The sequence below is a fragment of the Rattus norvegicus genome, chromosome 1, assembly GCF_036323735.1.
Source record: "Rattus norvegicus strain BN/NHsdMcwi chromosome 1, GRCr8, whole genome shotgun sequence".
NCBI lineage: Eukaryota > Metazoa > Chordata > Mammalia > Rodentia > Muridae > Rattus > Rattus norvegicus.
Window position 1 is genome coordinate 63,849,320 of NC_086019.1, and position 15,393 is coordinate 63,864,712.

Below are 15,393 nucleotides of genomic sequence, written 5' to 3' on the forward strand. Positions count from 1 at the left end.
CTGAGAGGCTGAGGAGAGAGAGAGAGGGAGAGAGAGAGAGAGAGAAAGAGAGAGAGAGAGAGAGAGAAAGAGAGAGAGAGAGAGAGAGAGAGAGAGAGAGAGAGAAAGGGAGAGAGAAAGAGAGAGAGAAAGGGAGAGAGAGAAAGGGAGAGAGAGAGAAAGGGAGAGAGAGAGAAAGGGAGAGAGAGAGAGAGAGAGAGAGAGAGAGAGAGAGAGAAAGGGAGAGAGAGAGAGAGAGAGAGAGAAAGAGAGAGAGAGAGAGAGAGAGAGAGAGAGAGAGAGAGAGAGAGAGAGACCAAATTCAGATGAGAAGGGAGCTCGGTCCCATACCTGTAGCCTCCCCAGTAACCAGCCTGCCCAATACACACCCCAGGAGCTTCCCACTATGGCTTTCAGGAAGTTGGCTGTCATCTCCAGTGACACTCAGGGACATAAAGAACAGGAGACCAAGGTGAGGCAGTGGCATGCCCCCTGCCTATCCCAATAGGGTTGCCTATTGACTTTTCCATCTCTTTGTGTGCAGTCTCTGCCCAACACAGCGACCACCGAGTCCCTTCCAAGGCAGGCCCTGACTGTATAACTATTGCTCGCTCTTTGTGGATGGGACCTGTTCATTTCTATTCACCAAGATCCTTCAAGGTCCTACCTTTGTGGATATGTCTGAGCACTGTGCCCAATAAAGTCTGCTATGCTAGGATCACACCTTTTCCCTGCTAGCAGATGCGGAAGGACTGCCCTCTAAGGTGGAACACAGCCGACCTGCTGGGGCGGCCATGGCCATGTTTTCCTTTCAGTCCCATGTGTTTAATGCAAGGGCTCTAGAGCTCCCGACAACCACACTATGCTGTGTCCAAAGCTTATGCTCTGTCCTGGAATGGAAAGATTGCAGACAAATCCATCAGAGGACCCTCACATCCAATCAACACACTGGACACAGCCTACTTTCTTTGCCTCCTCCTCTCCCCCCTCCCCTCCTTCCCCTCCCCCTCCCCTCTCTCCCTCCTCCTCCTCCTCCTCCTCCTCCCCCTTCCCTCTCCCCCCCCCTCCTCTTCTTCTTTTTTCCTTTTTTGAGACAGGTCTCTATACAGAGCTCTGACTGTCCTGGAACTCACTCTGTAGATCAGGCTGGTCTTGAACTCACAGAGATCCTCCCGCCTCTGCCTCAAGTGCTGGGATTAAAGGCTTTCAGCACCATGCCTGGCCTAAGCCTACTTTCTTAAATGATACGATACAGTTCATTAAAGAGAAACTTTCACTAACATTGTAATTAAGTTGCTTACAAATTATTATAGCATGTTTAATTTCTACATTAGTTTGGCTTTCTTTTTTGTAAGATTTTATTTTAACTCAAACACACTAGAAGTTATAAAATGTTTCAAAAGAGCCTGTGCTAGATGCCGCAGATGACGGCCCTGCCCTCTTTGTCGGGGTGCTCGTCCGTCTGCCAGTGCACTCAAGGCGCCTGTGAGTCTCCATATCACAGCCACACTGCCCAGAGGGCTCCTGCTCCTTCCAAGAGTAGATATGTCTGTCTGAAAGAAAATTACTCTAAAATATGTGAACCAAAGCTCTTAGGGGAAAAAAAAAAGCCACACCTATGTTAAACATTCTACAAGGCCGATTGACTGATTAGAACTTCAGTGACCGGGGAGCGATGGAATGTTACAAGCCAGGAGACAAATGAGTTTGAGTTATCGTAGGTCCTCCAAATACCTATTTATTACCCAGCTCCTTATGTGGCCTAACATCTTCCTGGCTGTTAGGTAAATCCTTCTGGAATGTACAAACAGACCCCTTAGGTTTCATCAACCCCCAAAGCTAAGAATGCCATCCGATGATGTCTGAGGTTATAGTAGGGATGTTCTTGCTTTGTTCTAACCCAGCTACTGGAATCCCCACCAACATATTTTAAAACTGCCTTTATTTATGACTTTGTTCTGCTGATAGGAAGACTGCAGGGAACTGTTACAGAACTAGAACATGGTATTTGGTCGACCCAAACCTGTGTTTCAGGGCAGGATTCATTCATGTCTGGCTACAGAATACTGTCTCTTACTCTGTTGAGGTGAGAGCGGTGTGCTCTGCCAGAGGGAGTTAAGTGATTTGCTAAGGAATGTGCTGGCCGATCATCTTTCCTGTGAACTTGGCCAGTGACCATCTATAAATGCTTCCAAGAACCCATTCATCGCTGGTGTCAGACATCCACATCACAATGCTCCCAGCAGTCTTCGAGCTCAGACTGTCTACTCATCCCGACCCTGTAGTGTGTCGTGACCATTTGGGGAGCTCCTCACCCTGAGGAAGCACTCTGCTGATGCAGAAAGGCCTAGTCACATCCCCAGTGTTATTCACCTGTCCCTCATTCTGAATCCTACAGCACCGTGTGTCTCCCCCTTTAAAGGAAGCGAGTTCTTCAGGTAGGGAAGCTGTTGGTTTTTCCAAGCCATGTGGCCCTTCTAGTTACAGGATGTGGAACAAAAGGCCTGGGGGAGGTTGTTGGAATCTCCTGACCCATCCCAACCCACCTCAAAACAAATAAAAGCAGAAGGCATGGGATGAATTTCTGACCTCTGGAAAATCAAAATATATGACTGACTTCCAGTTGGATGGGCAGAGACCAGGCTTGAGAGAACATCGTCCTTGTGTGGCCAGTTCCCAGTCAGCGGCTTCAGAGAACTCCAGGGGCTTCTCCAGCTACCCGAGTCCTTTTTTGCAAGTCACAATCCAGCCCAGAGTTCTGCAGTTGCCTTTATCAGGGACCCTCCCTCTAGAGCCTGAGCCTCCTCCACCCACGAGGCTCTGACCCTCAAGACCCCCAGGTCTATCTTCAGCAGGCTTCTTGTTGGTCATTTTCCACCAAGGGTCCCCACCTGCTCCTCTGCAGTGAGCTCCCCTGGCCAGCACAGCTCAGGAGCTGGGTCTCATTTGCGTTCCTGCTGCTCTGTTCTCTGAAGGAAGGTTTTCTGATCTGCTTTAACAAGCTTCCCTGGAGATTTACTTTTCCAATGAGAAAACAAGAGAGTAAGGGGATAGATGTGTGTCTTTCATCTATCTTTTTTCTTTTCTTTTTTTTTTTTTTTCCGGAGCTGGGGACCGAACCCAGGGCCTTGCGCTTCCTAGGTAAGCGCTCTACCACTGAGCTAAATCCCCAGCTCCGTCTTTCATCTATCAACACACACACACACACACACACACCCCAGTGAGAGTTGAGAGCAGAGACAGCTGAGAAAGCACAGATATGGTTGGGGTGCCGTTGCTTTCATGGCGCTTGCATGGTTAGACAGGCCCACATCTTCCTGGCTATACAGTGCAGACGTTTTGGTGACATGCTGGTACCTGAGTGGTTTGCAAATCAAGACCGCTTTGCCGTGGAAGATGAACACTGTTAACCACACCGAGTAGCCCCAACCCATCAAAGTCCCTCCTCTGCTGAGCTGTTAGAACAGCACATGCCCCCAAGAAGGATCGCAGAGATGCATCCATTTCGTGGGGTGCCCTTGAGCACCCCCAGACCTCCGCTTGCAGATCTCCAGAGAGAGAGACAATGTCCAGCAGGAGCATCAACATCGAATGGAGCTCATGCCCTCTTTAGAAGACCCAGAACTGAGGATGCAGCCTTAGGTATGGGCAGGAGCCCAGGTAGCTTCGTCAGGGTTCAGACATGTCCCAGTAGCCTCACAGGCGAAGTTTCTGCCAAACCACGGCTTCTCATAACCTCAGGAACAATGGGGCAAAGAATGAGAGCATTTTAACAACACACCCAGTGGTATATACTAGATATTAGAAGTGTGTAGCTAGCTTTTTCTTTTCCAGGTCCTCAAAGCTGAGATTGCTTTGAATCTCTGGACTCAAGACTTTTGAATGATTCTGGAACTAGTAAGGTTGTGGGAACTTTCGAAGGTGGATTAAATGTACCTGTGCCCACAAGCCTTAGAGGACCCCAGGCAGAATGCTATAGTTTCAATCTGGAATGTTACTCACAGCTCATGTTTTAAACACTTGATCCCCTGCTGCTGGTAGTGTTTGGGAAGACTGAAAAGTTGGCATTGGTCCCTGGCTTGGGGAAGTTTAGTCACTGGAGGCTGGTCCTTTGGAGTACATTATCTGGTCACTTCCCATCTTGCTTTCTGCTTCCTGGCCTGCCATGATATGGACTAAACTGTCTTGTCATGCCTTCTCTGCGTGATAAGTTGAACCCTCTGAGGCCGTGAGCCAAAGCACATCTTTTACAATAAAACCCAAGTCATACTGGTTTTTAGTTTTTCTTTAAACTCCAATTAAAGTACAAGGGAGACAAATGCCCTGGCCTGGACTGGTTTACAGAGGAAGCCCCTTGCTTTCTTTCGCTTCAAAACTCCCAAAAGATCCATTCTCTCTCTCCCTCCTTCCAAGCTCAAGGGAAGCTGACTTCTTTGTTCTAAACCCCAATCCATTTTGAAGTCTCTTCACCCTTTACCCTGCATACAGCTTCTCGCTACAAGAATATTTAGCCCAAGTGTGATTCTTACTGTAAAAGTATTTTCAGTCAGTCTTCCTGTCTCCTTATTTTTAAGGCTTCTGTCATGTGTGAAGGGGAAGAGACCCCATAAAGTGTACCCCCTTCTTCCTTCTAGGGCAACATGTAATGGGGTCCAGAAAGCCACCTTGTGACTGCAGCACTGAACAGCTGAGCTGAAAACCTATCATTCGTAAGAATGGTTGGAAAATAGACATAATTTTCTTTACAAACATGAAAAACTTATAAATTTTCCTATCCAGTTCACCGGTGTTGAATCCAGGGTTTAGACATTACTCCCAAAATGCCTCTCCTGCCTCAGGTTCACACACGTCTCATGTTGGGAAGGAAGAGACATGACAGTGGCTGAGGTGAAAGGAAATGTGGTTCTTTTATTTGGAGTTCTAGCAGCATGGTGTAGGTGTTTATTCAGACAACTGTAATATGGAGTTAAATGCAAATCTAACCCCCCCTCCCCCAACAGGATGCCGTGATTCTAGGAAGTCTCTGGGGAGGAATGTTAGAGACCTCTCCCCACAAAGCAGGCAGAGTATGGTGGGGAACCAAATTGTGGTTGAGATCATGCAATGAAGAGGGCTGGAGGGAATGTCACTCCAGATGACACAACCACAGTAAGAAGGGTATCTGAGAAACCTAAGCAAAATAGCAGGTTGGTACAATCCTTTGCCTACTCATCACATGGCACGGGATACCACATCTCATGGCACTTTCTAGGGTCCAGGGCTTGTCCTGAAACGCTGGTATCACACCATGGTCATGACCTTCAGGGCTGCTGGCTGGAACCTTCGGATCTTCTTCTTCAGGGCCTTGGAGGCCTTTATGCGGCACAGTTTGGGCACAGGGGGCAGGGATGGCCTGGTGCCTCCTGGTGCCCGCGAGACCTGCTGGAGTGGCACCGGAGGCCAGGCCCATCCCCCTTGCGCAGCCTCTGCACTGCCTATTGCCAGGCCGCGGCGGCTGCTCTGGGCACAGTCTTCTGAATCGTTACTGCTGGACTCGTCCCCAAAGCGGTTGGCAGTGTGGTCGCTAGCCTCCTCGTCCTCGCTGGTTTCGGCAATGGTAGAGTGAAATAACGAGGCGCACTCTGCAGAGTGCTCTGAGGGGTCTGACTCACTCCTCGCACAGGCATCCTGGCGGGCAAGCGAGGGCCTGCTCTGGGCTCGGGGACCACCTGTTCTCTTGGCTGGGGACTTAGGGGGCCCCAAATTGGGCCCAGGTCGGCTGACCGAACGGGATTTAGCTGAGATCTCCATAGTGGATTGCCACCTGCGCTGCTTCCGCCTGGCTGCGGAGCTGAGGAGGGCTGTCTCCATTGGGAAGAGAGCTTGGGATGAGGCGGGGTAACTTTCCCTCTGGGTCACCACTAGGGGGACGAGGAGGGGCACAGGGTAGAGGGTGGACTCAGAGCAGGAGCGTCCAGGAGGCTCTCTGGCCAGTGTGGGTCTCCTATTGAGACCTCCCTGCGGGGGTCTGGAGGAGGGGTCCAGCTCTGTGGACCACGCGGCATGAATGCCCCGCTGTTTCTCCGGTTGTGGTGGGAGCTGCTTCCCCAGCCGTGGTACTTTCTCGCTAACTCTTCTTTTGACCTTCATGGCCTTGTTTTGGGGAGAGCCCATCCTCAGCCTCAATGGGGAGGTTTCATTAGTAGTGGAGGATGTGTAAGCAAAGGGAACCGGGGCCAGAGGCGGGCTTTCTGGTCCCAACACCCTTGATGGTGATAGGACTGGCCCTTGGCCACAGTCAGTGTAAGGCTGCTGGATCTGGGAGGCGGGAGAGGAACTAACAGTATTGTCTCCACGGACACAGGGATTCCAAGGTATGGTTTCCTCCTTTAGGGGGCTGCTGAGGGTCTCAGTACCCACAAGGGACACAGGCCCCTGTTGCCTGAGGCTGTCCTTGGCAGCACCCCTACTTGGTTTCATTCCTCCCCAGTCAGCCCCACAGGCTGGCTTCTCCAGCTGACCCATCCCGTCTGACCTCTGGCCACAGGACTTCTGTGGAAAAGCAGCTGCGTCTCCTCCCTGCTCCTGCCCCACCTCTCTCAGGGGGAGCTCTTGGCCCCGCAGACGCAGTAGTCTGTGGATGTAGGCTTCGGCTGAGCCCAGCTCACGGGTGGGCTCTGGCTCAGGCTCAGGCTGAGTCCCGTTCTGGTCAGCAGGGACCAGAGGGGGCTCCTCAGGGGGTGAGTAGATGTCGAAACACGGAGCTTCTTTAGGCAAAGCAAAAAGAGGGCTCTGCAGAGCCACTGCATGGAGGGGGCTGGGATACGGGTACACCTCCTGGCCTCCCCTGGCCACCAGATCACGCTGGTACTTGGGGTCCAGTGCATGGGCTGGGATCTCTATCCCCTGGCATAGGAGGGATGAGGCATCAGTGCCAGCATTCTGGAGCCCCGTGTCAGCTGGAAGGACTCTCTCGAGGTCGCCTGGGAATGAGACCATGAAAAGCGTGTCAACACAGACAGATGGCAAATCCCTGCTGCCGACAGGCGCTTGTAGAGACCCAGCTCTTGTTTGTGTGTGAGTGCCTGCTCTTCCATTAGAAAGGTCAGGAGATGTCAGCTCAGTGCCCTCACTTAACCACGGCTTGGATGCTATCTGGGACAGCTAACTGCTCCAGCATCCACAGGGTGAGAGTGAAACTGGGGATTTCACCGCAGAGCTCTGAAGGCTGGCACGGAGCCCAGGTGTGAGAGGAATGGGAGGGTCCAAGTCACAACTTTTTCTCTTGGAAAATCACGAAGGGCAAGAAGGGCCTGATTGTCACTCTAAACGTGCCACATTTAGATGTGACGGCAGCTTCCAGATGATCACTTAAAAATCATCCTCCCCACCCCCACTGCATGTGGGGCTTAACGTCTTTCCCACTGGGTCTACAGGTATTATCATCTGCTGTCCCTCTCACTCTCCCCTGCCTCCCTCTCTTACCTGTAGACACCGGTCTGGGCCGGAACATGCCCCTCAGCCGACCTGTGTCCTCTGCACCATGCAGGAGCCTGCTATCTTCTGTGCGCTGTGGGCTCCACGCAGGGACAGTGGTCTCATCAGCAGAGCGGGGTCGCCAGTCCCCCATGCCAGACCTGGACTTGGAGGGCTGGAGCACAGGCAGCCAGCTTCCCAGGGAGGGGGATAGACGGTCGCTGCAGACAGATGCACAGGAGGTGGACAGGGAGCAGGAACCGGCATCACTCAGCTCATAGAAACCTGGGCAGAGCAAGCATAGTGGTTAGCGTATCCCTAGCCAGTGGGCTCTGCCCCAAGGACCTAAGCTCTTCTCTGCTTTTACCACCACAGGGAGGAGCGAGGCACCGATAAGAATGCCTGTGGCCATGGGCCCAGAAAAAGACTGCTCCAGATTCTTGCTGGCAACCTTGGGAGTGGTTCTGGGAACAATTGACCTGTAGTTACCTCAGATGGGGAACTTCCTTGCTTTGGTTACTCTCTCCCTTCTTTAATATGCAACTGAAGGGGCATTTCCTTCTTGGGAGTCCTCAGCCCCAGGGATTGCTGGGCACCTAGTACATGCCAGGATAGACTACAAAAGCCAATACCAAGAGTGCTAAGGGGGTCCCCCAGATTGTCACGCCTGTCTTGTGACCACTGTAACCCAGAGACAGGGGTCCCTGTTTCCAAATTTCAACCCACTCAGAATATTAAGAAAACGAAAGTGACCTAACCACATAAGCCAGCAGAGACTGCCAATGGTGTCCTTCTATAACCTCTGGGTTGGGGGAGGGGACATCTTTGTGTGATTGGCTAACAAGTTATATTTATTTAAATGAAGTAGGTGGTCTGTAAAATAGTCATTCACATGGTCCATGGCCGTCCGGTAAAACCGGGCATTCATAGAATGCTTAATATTACCAGAAAGGTTTTTCCAACTTATATATTACACATTTTATATAATATACATACATATATGTGTATATATACTAGTAGTTTATATATGTATTATACTGTATTGCATGTAAAGTCTTTCACTTATGTATTATTTAAATATCTACTACATTTATATTTTTCTCTCAGCATGTGTAGTTAAAGCTTTTGTCAGGTCTCCACATATACTTCCCAGGCTGCCCAAGTGACCTCTGAGATCAGCTGAGGACACAGGCTGAAGCTATCACTATTCATAATGTCAAATCAGACAGTGTCCATGAGGGGTGACAGTGAATGCTGTACTGCCTTCCACAGGGGAGGATCCTGTCAGCCCGGCTCCCAGATATCCAGTCATCATCAGTCATACCTGAGCTGGGCCTGCTGTCACTGTCTAAGGCCTCGCAGGGTGACCTGCTTACATCCAGCTGCAGTTCACTTATCTGCTGGTCCAGCTGGTCCAAGTGGGTCTTCAGGCCAGCATCCTGTCTCCTTAGCCGTGACTAGAAGGCAAAAAAGGAGGAAGAATAGAAACTGATGTGAGAACAGAATGTAGACCAAGGTCCAAAGGTGAAACAAACATCAGGAAGACGCAAACCCCCAACTCACGTCAAGTATACCTAACTGGCATCTGCTGCCAACCGATGGGAAGCAACTTCTTGGGTCTCATGGAACGGACAGTAAAGGCTTTGTCACCCCTTGGTGTGTGCCCACAGGCATAGACGCGCGCACACACACACACACGCACACACACACACACACACACACACACACAGACACACACCACACACACACACACACACAGACACACACCACACAAAGTGGGCGGAGTTCTGTATAACATACATAAACTAATCAGTACTGAGTGTTCGATAAAAACCAATTTCTTTCTTTCAATCATGCACTTTCCCCATGTCCAGGTCTAATGGATACATCTTTTCTTCTTCAAGTAACAAGTGAGTTGAAGGCAGACAGAGGGTAAAACACAGGGGCGTGGCTCGCCTGTAGGACAGCATGACCATTATTTTTCTAGTGGGTACTATGTCAGAATCTCAGCGGTGTACAGGATGCTGGCAGTAATAACTTCCTGGTCACTTGCCATGGGAAGAACAGGCCAGGGTGAGCTGAGTAGGATGCTGGCTGGGGCTGGCACTGCTGCCAATCTCAGCTGGCTCAGCCCGTCCCCCCAGGAGCTGACTCAGGGTGGGGTCCACCTCCATGTGCACACACCACACACAGAGGACAGAAGATATTCTAAAGGAACAGAGGGCACCAAGAAATTGGGGTTCCCCCAGAATCTCATCTTGGGAGAAAGAAATGAGCCAGGGGACACCTGGAACCAAAGCTTGTCCCAAAGAAGAGCTTCCCCCAGTTCTGACAATCCACCTACCGCTCCCAGGCACCGGAGACAATGGCAGATTGAATCACACCTCGCTCAGGATTGCTCATCTCTTGCTTCGTTTACATCTATACTAGTGTCAGTAGCCCCAGGATGAACTTGGGGGACACTGGGCCTTTCCACTGACCCCCCTTCTCAATGTGTACACACTGAATATATGCCCTTCCTCAGCTTTTCATCTTGATTTGCTGTGTGAATGGCCTATTGAGGATGGGTGGGTCCTTCTAGCATTTTAGGGCTTCGAGGTCCCAAGCCCCGACCCCCTGAACCTACTAACACAGGGTCTGAAGGGAGAAGAGTGTCTGAGAGCAACATTACCTACCGCCTAGAACCAAAGCTGAACAAAACTTCCCAGAACCACCGCCTGGTCCAAAACCTGCTTCAGTCACAAACGCTCCCTGAAGGACCTGGGTAGAGACCGTGGGTGTCCCACTCAGAAACTGACACTGAGACTCATCAAGGGGCTGACATGGATTTTTTTTTTCCCTGTAAAATCCTACCTTAAAGCCATAAAAGGCCTCTACTAGTCCAGCTCTAGAGAGCGACAGTATCTATCTGCCTCTCCCAATCTGGGCTTCTCTTCTTCAAAGGTCCGGCTGGTTGCCTTGCACAAAGGTTGACCCCTGTGTGCACACCAGGACCAGCCGCTCTGCAGGTAACACCTGCTCAGCCAGCCTCAGGAGCTAGTTTCTAATTAACGGTTGAGGTCTCAGGATCCCAGAGTCCTTATGGGCCTCAGGGCTCCTCTGTTGGGCTGTGAGCCCACTATCGGAATTGATGCCACTCTCCTTAAGACTCCCTCTAACTCCGGCCCAGGTTTTCAGCATTTTCCTTAGGCTGAACTTGATGGTCAAAGCCACTGTGACCAGGACTGAGCTCAGCTGGCTACAAAGCCAGGCTGTGTAACTCTTCCTGGAACCGAGCCCATCTATCTGTGGTCTGCAAACTTCATGCTGATTTCACAGAGGCTTTGGAGCATTTAGGTAAATCCCACAGAACTGGGTCAAGGGTCAGAGGCATGGTGCAAGACAGAACTAAACTTCGTCCCAGTGGTGCAGATACTCAGTATACCTGCAGATCCTGGGCTCCAGGAGAGGCCCCTGGGAGAGCTTGGGGGCTTTGCCAGTTTTCCCATAGGGGAAAAGTCTGGTGGCCACTAAATGTCTGAGACCTGCCATTCTATGGTGCCACTAAAAGGGATGTGGCTGATTCCTTTTAAGGGCTTGCTCCATCCCATAGAAATTGATCTGAATTTGTTTTGCCTTCCCCAAGGGCACTTCCATTTTTCAACCCCCAGCAGAAGACCAAACCAAACCAAAAGAAACAAAAACACCCAAACCAAACAGAACCAGAACTTGATGGCATATCTGTAGGATAAAAAGGTCAGGATGTAGAGATTGAATCTAAGAGACTTCCTTCCTCTCCTCGAATGCTAAGAGTGAACAAAGGAAATATGTTATGCATGAGCTACCCCTTCATGGCCTCCTGCAAACTTCACATCGCATCAGTCAGCGGTGAAGGGCCCTGGCTCACGGATCACGATGCAATTGACAGTGACCCCGGAGAAATCTGGCAGGGCCCTGCTCTCGGCCTCATCCGTTTCTCATTTGACCTCCATCTGCCCCCTGTGTGTTCACAAAGCAACCCAGTCGGTCCAAGGAAAACACCACTCACAGTTACGGAATCAGAGTGGCCCGCTCTTGTGTCACCACCTGAGCCTGCCAAGGGAAGGAATGGCTGCATGCTGTCACTTTCAGAACAAGTCATGACCGGTCAACCCTGGCGGGATGATCCTCATATCCGTCTGCACCCTGTCTCAGGACACCTCTTCTCCTGGATGTAGTGGAGGCAAGATGGAATGTTTCAGCTTCTTGGCCTAGTGCCATCCAGCCACTGCTCCTACTTAAGCCCATGTGTGGGATTGAAAGGCCACCACCATCTGTGACAAGTTTCTGTGAAAACACTCATGAGGCATCCTACAGTCTACAGGGCCACCTGTAGCCGGCTGTGGGGTCAAGGGTCAGAGGGCATGGGATTTCATTAGCAGATTAGTCTATCTTTTTGGTCTCAGCCATTAAGGGTCACTGATTTATCTAGTGAGCGAAATTCCTCTAAGCAGTTACTGCTGAGTTCCCTTTGTGACTTTTGACACTGCAATTAGCAGGGTGTAGCCCATCTGATGGACACCAAATCCCCAGAAATGCTAAACCCACCCTCACTTGAGAATTCCTTCAGGATAACTGCGGAGGACTATAGGGTTCTTTCTACTTCACACCAGAACAAGGGTGGGGGGGGGGAGGTGAGCCAGCAGGAGGACTACTGTGAGCTCTAGTTCCTGCCTGCGTTTAACTAGAATGTACTGCAGCTCTTCCCCCATTTTCTTGATTCAGCAAGTAGCTCCCACCCACCCCACCCTTCCTCCACCCCCACCCCGCTTAAGAAAAACGGTGCTAAAGCCACATAAAATTCAATTATTTTTCGCTTTCCCCCTGAACCAAGTTTCAAGACAAAGCCTGTGTGTTCCCCTCCTCTCCTGGAGAGGAGGGGGAGTATGTGTCAACACAAAGCTTGTTTGATCTCTCCACAGGCTGCTGGTAATTGGAGTGTGAGGGCTCACAGATTGGGTTTGTGTATTGCTGACGGGGGAGTTAATCGTTAACCTTAAGGGTCATGCTTATAAGTCATCAGTGCGCCTGCCTGGCTGAGGTCACGTGAAGCAGTGTGGAGCCCCTCGAAAGACAGACACCTGTTGTAATGCCTCCTTGGTCCTGTGGGTGCAATGGTGTGCAGGGTCCAGTCCACAGCAGCCATGTCCCTGTCTGGGCAGCATCTGGGCGTCTCAGACTGGAGGAGGCTGCCAGCTGGATTCCGCCCTCAGCCAGATCTCTCACATTCAGGGAAGATTCCAGGTGTCCTGGGGAGTAGTGACTCAGACACTGGACTTCCTGGTTTAGTCACAAACCCAACACTATTCTGAGCTAAAGCTGATTGAAAACAACTGTCTCACCCTGAACTTTACCAAGAGGCTACTCTCAACGGGGCAGATCTAAATTTCACCATGAAAGAAATCCCACTTAAAGAGTTATGGACAACGACTCCACCATACTCTTTTGAGTGTGCATTATTTTGTTATTTTAAAAACACTGCAGCACCAGGGCGGAAAAGATCTTGAGCTGTTTCTAGAAACGGGTTGCAATTCTACTCCTGGGGGACCCCAGTGGTCTACAGAGGAGGACTCGATGGGTGCGGATAGCTGAGAAAGAGCCACCAGTCCCCTCTCACACGTTGTGCAGACCAGAGGACACTCGTGTTTTGTTTTGATTTTTTAACGAATCAGGTGACATGCAATCTAGGAGACATTCTCAGCCGGCAAGACTCCGCAATGACCCAGGCGAACCTAGTACAGTGCCCTGCGGCTCAAGTTCACGCTGTGCTGCCTGCTGACCTGCTCCCGGGATGAGGTCAGGGTGTGCGCAGACTCCTTTCTGGCGGAATGGAGTCCACGCATCCCCATCACAACAGCACAGTGTCTAGCCAGACTTGCGCGCCGCCGCACCAAGGTTGTATCCGCCGTTGAGGCGGTGCGCAGTCAACCCCGGGTTCCGCGCGCGGCTTTCCAGCTCGCGCCCCGCAGCGCGCTCCCCACGCAGCCTCGCATCTGGCCTCTCCGTTCGCACATTCCACACAACTGCGCCCGGATCGCGCCCCAGCACGCCCCTTCGGCCGCTCGTGCCCCACTTGCTTCTTACCAGCTGCTCCCGTAGCGCGGCCAGCGCCGCCTCCAGCCTCAGCTCCTGGCCGCGGGGCCCTGGCGCTGGGTGCAGGCCCAGGGCTCCCCGCACTCGCGCTTGCTGCGTGGCGCGCAGCCCCTGAAGCTCCTGCAGCCCCGCCAGTGCTGCTCGTAGTCGCGCGCCCACCCTGCGGCGGTCCCAGCCCGCGGGCCCCGGGCCGCTCGGTGCCCACATCTCCCGGACGCTCAACCGCCGCACCGCGCGTCCCCGCCGCGTCTCCCCGCCCCCGTCCGCAGGTCGCCTAGGTGGGGTGGGACCTATCACTGGCCGCGGAGGGCGGTGTTTGCGACGCCCCAGGTCACAGCGGCCGCCCCCTGCCCGCCCTGTCGACCGGCCGCGCCCTCGCCCAACCCCTGAGCCCTTGGGACCTGTGAGCTCATGAGGGTAGGCCAAGAGTCCCTCCGCCAAGGGACAGAAAAGAGCTTAGGCACAGGAGGAGAAAGGTTTTGTTTAGGTTTTTAAATTAAAAAAAAAATCACATTGCAAGAATCATTTGTAAGCTGATTAAAATGGAAAATCCTCTACCAGGTTTCCCAGTGTACATGTTTGCTTCTCCGTTTACTGAGTCCAGCTTTCAAACACATACTACGCACCTTTAAGGAAGCGTCTAGTAAGTTCCTGAGGTGTGCAGCTCTCACCATGGTGGTCACTTCAGCAACACTGTCTGGATTCCAGAAGGAAGCTGCACATTATCTGTCGCCCCCACCTCCTTTACTCACTCCATGCTCAGAGGCCCCCACTGGTCTCCTTTGGACAATGTCCTGAGTGGAATCCTGCGATCCGGGTATTTTGCTGTTGTTAGACTTCCGGGCGCGCCCATTTTGCAGCAATTTACTGACCCAGTGTCTATAGCTTTCGTGTTTCTCCAGTGGTAAGTTAGGAAGAAGTTGCCACCCCACTTCTGCACACAGGCAGGATGGAAATGCTTTCCTCTTCTTGAGTATCTACGGAAGGCAGAATTGTTGGATCGCGGGTGGCTACGGAAGAAACCGCTTTCTGGAGTGCTTACCTTTTTTTCCTCCGAAGCCGAAGCCGGGGTGGAAAGGTGCCAGCTGCACCCACTGCCTCCATCCAGAGCGCCCAGGCTTGTGGAGTGTAGCTGGCAGCGACTCCTGAGGCGGGAGGAGGTTAAGTATCTTTTCCCGGTAGAATCCCTCATTCAGGTACTCTGCTTGCTTTAGTTGGTGATCTCCTTAGTAACTAAGACCAGAGTCTCCTGCACTTTCCTTTTTTACAATTTCCTTCTTAGATGCAGGATTCCCAGAATGTTTCCTCCAGTCTGCAGGTTTCTATTTATTTTACTTCCCTGTTTTTGTTTTGTTTTGGTTCTGAGACAGGGCCTCACGACAGCAGCTCATTCTACACAGACTAGGCTGGTCTCCAAGGAACTCCAGCCTCCTCTGTGTACCTGGATCACAGGTCCCCAGTACTGAGCCCTGTTAAAAAGTTTTACTCTTGGGGTTGGCGATTTAGCTCAGTGGTAGAGCGCTTCCCTAGCAAGCGCAAGGCCCTGGGTTCGGTCCTCAGCTCCGGGGGAAAAAAAGTTTTACTCTCTATTTTTACTTCGTTACACTTACTTTTTCCTCTTTTTACTGTTTTGTGTGTGTGTGTGTGTGTGTGTGTGTGTGTGTGTGTGTGTGTGTGATGACTGAGAAGGCACTGCCTGATTGGAAGCTGCAGACGGCGAAGTTTTTGTAGTTTAAGCCCATACCCCGAAGTTCTTCATTAGCTCAGGCTGAGCTCTGTCCTCGAACCTCCTGGGTCTCTTCCACTCTTCTGCAGATGTGTAACACACTGCCCCACAACTATGCAGGA

General features: G+C 51.6%; 1 protein-coding gene across 8 annotated transcripts; it reads right to left on the reverse strand.

The window, feature by feature from the left end:
• Window positions 1–4,862: 4,862 nt before the first annotated feature.
• Window positions 4,863–14,834, reverse strand: Dact2 (dishevelled-binding antagonist of beta-catenin 2). 8 transcript variants are annotated; one of them, XM_017589095.3, is made up of 5 exons: window positions 13,233–13,422; window positions 11,462–11,620; window positions 8,759–8,891; window positions 7,444–7,719; window positions 4,863–6,941 (listed from the first exon to the last, which is right to left on the reverse strand). In XM_017589095.3, the coding sequence occupies exons 2-5, from the start codon at window positions 11,552–11,554 to the stop codon at window positions 5,260–5,262; spliced, it is 2,184 nt and encodes a 727-aa protein (XP_017444584.1). In that variant the 5' UTR covers window positions 11,555–11,620; window positions 13,233–13,422; the 3' UTR covers window positions 4,863–5,259. The 8 variants fall into 8 exon arrangements, with proteins under 8 accessions (XP_017444584.1, XP_038966693.1, XP_006228022.1 ...); XM_039110765.2 differs by lacking the exon at window positions 11,462–11,620 and adding an exon at window positions 12,534–12,701; XM_006227960.5 differs by having other exon boundaries at window positions 12,534–13,422.
• Between the last annotated feature and the right edge of the window lie 559 nt (window positions 14,835–15,393).